Source organism: Arachis duranensis, chromosome 1, assembly GCF_000817695.3.
Source record: "Arachis duranensis cultivar V14167 chromosome 1, aradu.V14167.gnm2.J7QH, whole genome shotgun sequence".
Classification (NCBI taxonomy): domain Eukaryota; kingdom Viridiplantae; phylum Streptophyta; class Magnoliopsida; order Fabales; family Fabaceae; genus Arachis; species Arachis duranensis.
The window spans coordinates 91,371,739-91,379,201 of NC_029772.3; the positions used below are offsets into that span (position 1 = coordinate 91,371,739).

The 7,463-nt window shown below is 27.7% G+C and overlaps 1 protein-coding gene across 1 annotated transcript; it reads right to left on the reverse strand.

Moving 5' to 3' along the window:
- Nucleotides 1–1,510: 1,510 nt before the first annotated feature.
- On the reverse strand, nucleotides 1,511–4,022 carry LOC107461136 (AP2-like ethylene-responsive transcription factor At1g16060). The gene is made up of 8 exons (XM_016079604.3): nucleotides 3,628–4,022; nucleotides 3,470–3,552; nucleotides 3,332–3,340; nucleotides 3,157–3,245; nucleotides 2,982–3,055; nucleotides 2,818–2,868; nucleotides 2,648–2,724; nucleotides 1,511–2,174 (listed from the first exon to the last, which is right to left on the reverse strand). The coding sequence occupies exons 1-8, from the start codon at nucleotides 3,771–3,773 to the stop codon at nucleotides 1,561–1,563; spliced, it is 1,143 nt and encodes a 380-aa protein (XP_015935090.1). The 5' UTR covers nucleotides 3,774–4,022; the 3' UTR covers nucleotides 1,511–1,560.
- Nucleotides 4,023–7,463: the final 3,441 nt, after the last annotated feature.

Genomic DNA, 7,463 nt, shown 5'->3' on the forward strand with positions numbered 1-7,463 from the left:
GATACCTGCGTATTCGAAAACTCCTGCCAAGTCTAACCACGTATTGATACTCCATTTATCAACGGTTTATCACTAGCTAATGGATTACTATATACACAAGGCGAGATTCTAACTTCTAATAGTTGTTTAAGCGGACGAGTGATCACTTAACAAACTCAAATTGATTAAGACAAATACTAATTATGATTAAGATAAATACTAATTATTTTTAATATTTTAATATTAAAAATTTTGAGAGTTTGATTTTAATTATAACTTTATAAAATATTTATAATAATAATTACATTATATATTATTTAATTTTTTAATAAAATTTTTAATATAATTTTATGTATTATCCCGTATAAAGTACGGAAATATACACTAGTTTTTAAAAAGACTATAAAAAAGTTTTATGAATTATATTCAAATACAAATTATTTTTCTAAAATTTCTATTTATATTTCTTAAAAATGACTTCATTCATTCAACCACACAAATAAACAAGACGGCCAAATAACTAACGTACATCTGGACATAAAAACTAGGGCAATCGTACTCTGTTAATTTGAGTATTTGACTAAAATAGTATTAGTTAATATATACATATATATACGCACGAAAATATATAACAATACTTGATTGAAAGAAAATGGAATACATTACTTTTATCTTTATTTCATTTGCAAAACAAAGAAGGAAGTTAGTCAACAAACATAACTAACCGCACCACCTAGCTAGCTACCTCGATCCATCAACAACTAACAAAATATTAATCTCCATATTTATAAACTAGAAGTATTCAAATTCAAATTGATTTAAATAAAAAATTAACTAAAATCACATTAATTTAATTTTGATTGGATTCTATTTTTTATAAATTGTTAAATTAGATTGAATTTTAAATTTACTATTTTTTTAATGTTAATTTGTTATATATTTTTATATTATTCATGTATTATTATTATTTAGTAAATATTTTATATTTAAAATATAATTTATTTATTTTAACTAACTTATAATTTTATTTATATTGTTATGTTATTATTGAGACTTGTTATATCAATGTTATTGTTAGTTATTTAAAATTTGATGTTAGAAACTTGTTATATATATTTAATTCGATCCAAACCACTTGAAATTTAATCGATTTTTTTTTTAAAATCATCCGATCCAAATCGCATTACAAATAAAACTAGCATTTGAATCATATAAATTTTTTACTTAAAATCAATCCAAACTGCAACTCAAACACCCCTACTATAAACAATGTTTTGATTTCCCAATACATATTTCACAAATCAAAATAAATAATCAACATAATAATTAATTTGTCAAGGACATATATAATTATATATGTTTCTCTCTAGCTAGCTCCCCCTATCCCTTCCAAGCAAAAACCGTTCTTTAAAATCTTAACAACAGTTAGATCAAGTCTTAATACACATGCTGTATAAGACAAAAATGCAATAATAATAATAATAATAATAATAATAATAATAATAATAATAATAATAATAATAATAATAATAATAATAATAATTAAATAAATGAAATAAATTAAGAAAATCAGGAAATTCGTCAATTCTCGAAGTCATCGCAGTGGAACATTGGCACAAATGAGTGGATCTCGTTGAACAACGTATCATGATCTCCTTCTTCATACTTATTTGAATCTTCATACTCAAAATAAGTTTGAATGTCGTCAGGGAAATTGCACTGTGGCAACTCATCACTACACTCTGCTGGTGTTGATGGATTATTATTATTATTATTCGCCACTGATGACGTCATCTCCATCATTTCCTTAAACTTGGACGACTGAAGCAGAAGCTCTAGGGCTGACGTGGCACCAGGTCGAGCCTGACCCAACTTACTTCCATTATTATTATTATTATCAATATTATTATTATTAATGAATAATGGTTCGTGGTTGAAGAGGCTATTATTATTGAAGTTTGGTGTGAAGTTGGTGTTATTGCAATTAGGGTTAACGTAATCAACGGCAACAGCAGCAGCAAGATTAAAACTAATCCTGTTGTTATTATTATTATTATTATGATCATTTTCGTTGCTGTTATTGTTAGGCTTAAGCCACTTAATGTAACGGCTGAGATCGAAATTGGTGACGGCGTTAAGTCCACGGTATTCAATAGCAGCCATGTCATAGGCAGTGGCAGCTTCTTCTTGTGTAGCTGCAAAAAATTCAATTTTATATTTATTATAAGGTATGCATGCTATGTTATCATGAATTAATGTTTTAAATTAATGATAATAATGGCATATGCTAGTGTCACTACTCACTCTACTACTACTATTACATACGCGTAGTAAGTAAAAGTTAAAAATTTTCAAAATCGGTTAGGGTTTGGTGGAACTTCCTACCCTATTGAATGTGACTGATTAAATTTGCCACACATAGCACATGTATGCCCATGCAGATGGGGTTGAATTCAATTCAATTGAATTAAATTAATTAAATGTCTCTTTATGGTATTTAATTTGGTGGTTTGCAAATTAGATTACGATAGTGTATACGACGAGTTTGTGCACGCCCTAACAGAATGTGATAATTACAAAATGATGAATAATAATGCATAATACGTCATATATAGTATATGTATGAACGATAATAATAATATAATGTATGTTATTAATGTAAACGTACCATAAGTTCCAAGATAGAGATATTTATTCCCAAAAACTCTGCCTATCCGAGCCTCCCATCTTCCGTTATGATGATGTCTGATCATGTGATTATTAAACGTCATGAATTTTAATATTTAATTTCTGATTAATTTGATTATTCTGACGATAATTATATGAATATATATATACCTTGCAACACCTCTATATTTAGAAACTCCCCGGGAAAATCCACTGCTTTTCCTGTAAATACAAAGATTTAATTTCATTTTATTTTTCAAACCCAGTTTGATTGGTAAATTGATTACTTTAAATTAAAAGAGGTAGGTATAATTGTATAAGATTAATATAATTACCTCCTTAGTGATCCAATATACTCCTCCCTTGATTGACCCTCCATTTCTTTCAATTCATTCTGGTACTTCGATACCTATAATTATTGGAACACAAATAATTTTAATTTGTAATGTCATATGCATCTTTTTTTTTTCTCACGTAATTCATAATGTTATTAGAGTAATGTAAAAGTACCGGAAAATTGAGAATGGTATCTTGACCCCAGTATTTAAGTGCTGCTAGATCATAAGCATGTGCTGCGGCCTCTTCATCGTCATAAGCACCTTAATTAACACACACTTGGATGATTAATTAATTCCCTTAATTACCTTAATCAACATACTTAACATAATGTATATCATATACGTACCAAGGTAGACTGAAGAAATTACACGATGAGAAGTTCCACAACACGATTGAGATTATTCCATAAGAAAGAAACCAAACCTAGCAAATTAGTACATTGATTATTCAATATGAAATCAAACTAAATTAAACTAATTATTACCTTGTCGTCCCTTCTTGTTCTGAGACTCATTCCAGCAATTCTTGTCCCACAGATGAGCTTCATATCTTCCCGTCCACCTATGCCTATGATACCATCCATAATTAGCGAAGAAAAAAAAAACAAAAAAGCAATAACAATAAATAAAATAATTAAAATACCGAGTGACTCCTCTGTAAATCGAGCTTCTTTGAGGTGGAGAGTCTCTAGGGACACTCCTCCTCGTACGTTTCACCTTGGTAGTACTGCCATTGATTACACTAAGATTATGATTATTATTCTTGTTAACTTGTGATGCCTTTCCCATGAATAATAGTAGAAAAATGAAGTTAGTTGCACCAAGGAGTAAGAAAGATAGATGAAAAAGTAGAGAGTAGAATGGTGCATGCAAATAATATATAGTAGAAAGTAAGGGGGGGTTAATTTAAAGGGGATGGGGCTGGCAAACAGTGGGGATATAGCCGGCTGAAAGAATGGTTGTTAGTGGCCGTCTGTGAAATCGGCTCTATGTTAAATTCTTTCTTGCTCGTCTTCTTAGCCTCTCTGTGATGTTCCTTTCAACACCTTTGGAATCTACCTTCCTATCTCTCATTCTCATCTTTTATTAACTCCATCCCTTGTTTTCTACTTATTTTTTATTCTTTTCCCTCACTTTTTTTATGCTTCATTGTTTCCTAGCTTGCTAGCTATGCTTATATTCAATATTCATAAATATTAATTAGCACAGTACTTTTTATCAAGAAATTAATTTTGATACACCGTATGTTAATCTAAAGTAGTTTTACATTTTCAGTAAAATAACTACTTTTTATATTAGTCGCTTGAATAATTACAAAAAAAACGGATATAATTGTACGACTGTATAAAATACTTTACATTATCAGTATATTAAAATTAAACTTTTTTATTATTATAGATTAATTAATATTTTATTTTTACACTATTAGAATTATAATTTAGAATTTTGAGTGTTCACCAAGTGTTAGTAAAAAATAATAAATTTTTTTGATATTATTATTATTATTAAACAAGTCATTATAAAGTTAAATAGTAGTCTTAGAAATTATTTTTATAGATTTACAGTAGAAAATAAAGTGGTGTGATAGGTTCATTATCAATGTTGCATTATTTTACAGTTAAATAATTTTGAGAGAGAAAATGTTAAGAAGGTAGGATTTAATTAATTAATTAATTTAAGCCATCATATTACATTTTAAAAAATAAAATAATATTAAGTCGTTATTAACATGACGAAATAGATATACCCAGTCACAATTACTACATTCTGTATGTGACTTTTGCAGTAAATTTTCCAAAGTCACACACACATATATTCAAAACAATTTAATTTTTTAAATATTTTCTCAATCTTGTTAGATAATTAACAGGGTTCTAACTAATAATAAGCTAACAAATACTTTTAAATTACTATATTTTATATTAAGTAATTGTTATTAAATAGTAATTATTTAAATTTTATTTTTTAAAAAATACAAAATTAATTATTATTAATTATAATTGTTTAAAATTGATTGATTAAAAATTATTTACTTATATTTTTTCATATTTTATTGGTCTTGGTAATAATATAAAGAGGCATAATTTAAACAATACAGCATCCAATTAGTTGTAAAATACCACTTTGCAATAGGATTATTCATTAATAGCCTTAAAAACGCCGTTTTAACATTCATTTGATTGCTAAGTTCATTTATAACATTCATTTGGTACCGAAACCAATTCCATTCAATTCCATGCATTAAACAACGTGTTTCTATTGACTATTGAGTATTGAGCAAGGAGCGCAGTTATATATCTTTAGGGAAAAATAATAAATTAAAGAAGGAAAGATGTCATAAGCATGGTTGTTGAATTTATATATATACACTTGAAATAAATAGTTTTTAATTTGGAAGCATAATTCTAACCTAGTGACTTATAATTAATTAGTGCAAATACACTAAAAAAATATTATTAAAATTGATGACCAAATTACGGTAAAACTGTGATAATATTAAAAATTGACGCTAAAATTTATAGCGTAAATATGTTACTTTTAAATATTACCTACATTAAAGATTCAAAGCCATACTTCAGTAAAGTCTATTTATTCTCCCATACTTCTAATTTAGATACAACTAACCTATTGACAATCGTTCTTCTAGGCTTCTAGTGCTATATAGGGAGCCCTACCTCTACTCATATTAAATATGTGTAATAATAATAATAATAATAATAATAATAATAATAATAATAATAATAATAATAATAATAATAAATATATGATTAAAGTCTTCCAAATAATATTGTTTACACTAAATATCTCTTATATTCTCATCATATAGATAGCTATATTTGTGCCTAAAAAACTATAACCGAAAATGTACTAAACTATTTATCTACATTTATATATGTACGTATTATATGTACAAAATCTTCGCACAAAAATTAGTTATTAAATAAATCACCATGTGTAATTGTGAATAGTCTGTTATTATATGGTCAAGAGTCTCGTGATCAATAGCTTTTATGAAGAAGACAAAATAAAAATAGAATTGTTAGTTTTATTATTTTGTGTATATTTTTTTGTATATTCTTTATTCTTATATTAAAATTAATTGAAAAAAATAAAACAATAGACAAAATTATTATTATCTATTAAATATAGATAAAAATGATACAGATATTTAAAAAAAAATATTGCTAATCGGAATTAGTGAGGCTGAGGCATATCAACTCCTAGAAGAAATTTGTTGAACAAATTGTCACTCATTTTCAAATCTCACAGATTCTACAGATCACCAAATACCGAATAGCTAGGCGAAAAAACCATTTAACTAAGAATTTGTAAAAGAATATAATAATATCATGTTTAATACATTAAATAAAGTGTTATTCTAACTAAGTATCTTAAATAACCCAAAAAAATTATATATTCTTTAATTTTCTATATGTTATTGATAGTAAAATAGTGATAATTAATGAAGAATAATTTTTATAGTATTTTTGAGATTTATAAATTTAGACTTCATTATTCATTACTATCAATGTATTTTCATTGTAAACAATTATATGAATTCAACAATAATTACAAATTATTATGTGATTATGTCAATGGAAACATTTTATTACATGTTAATTATTTACTATTACTACAAAAAAAAATAAATATTTGAATTTGATAACATTGTAATGACTATTATTCAAAAACAGCTGGTGAAACTTTTTTTTCTCCCTTCTTGCCTAGTTTATATATCCAGACAGTATAGTGATGATTATTATTTTTTTTTTTTTTTCATATCTAAGATTTTGTGAAAAAAGTGAAGATAAGCAACTAAGAAATCCTCTTCGTACACACCGTTAGAGCTTAAATCCCTGATTAAATACTTAACATTCCTAGTCACCAACAACAAAACAACAACAACAAAGCCTTGTCCCACTAAGTGGGGTCGGCTACATGAATCAAACGACGCCATTGTGCTCTGTCATGTATCATGTCTACAGAGAGACCGTTTACATGTAGATCTCGTTTGACCACCTCATGGATGGTCTTCTTAGGTCTTCCTCTGCCTTTCGCCCTTTGTCCATCTTCCATCTCATCCACCCTCCTGACTGGATGTTCTATCGGTCTTCTTCTCACATGTCCAAACCACCTGAGACGCGATTCAAACATCTTTTCCACAATTGGTGTTACTCCAACTCTCTCTCTTATATCTTCATTCCTTATTTTATCCAATCGCGTATGACCACTCATCCATCTCAACATCCTCATCTCTGCCACACTCAACTTATGTTCGTGCTCCCCTTTAGCCGCCCAACACTCCGTACCATAAAGCATAGCCGGTCTTATAGCGGTGCGATAGAATTTACCTTTAAGTTTTAAAGGCACTTTTTTGTCGCATATAAAACCAGATGCACTCCGCCATTTTGACCAACCTGCTTGGATCCTATGATTTACATCATGTTCAATCTCTCCATTATCCTGTATGATGCACCC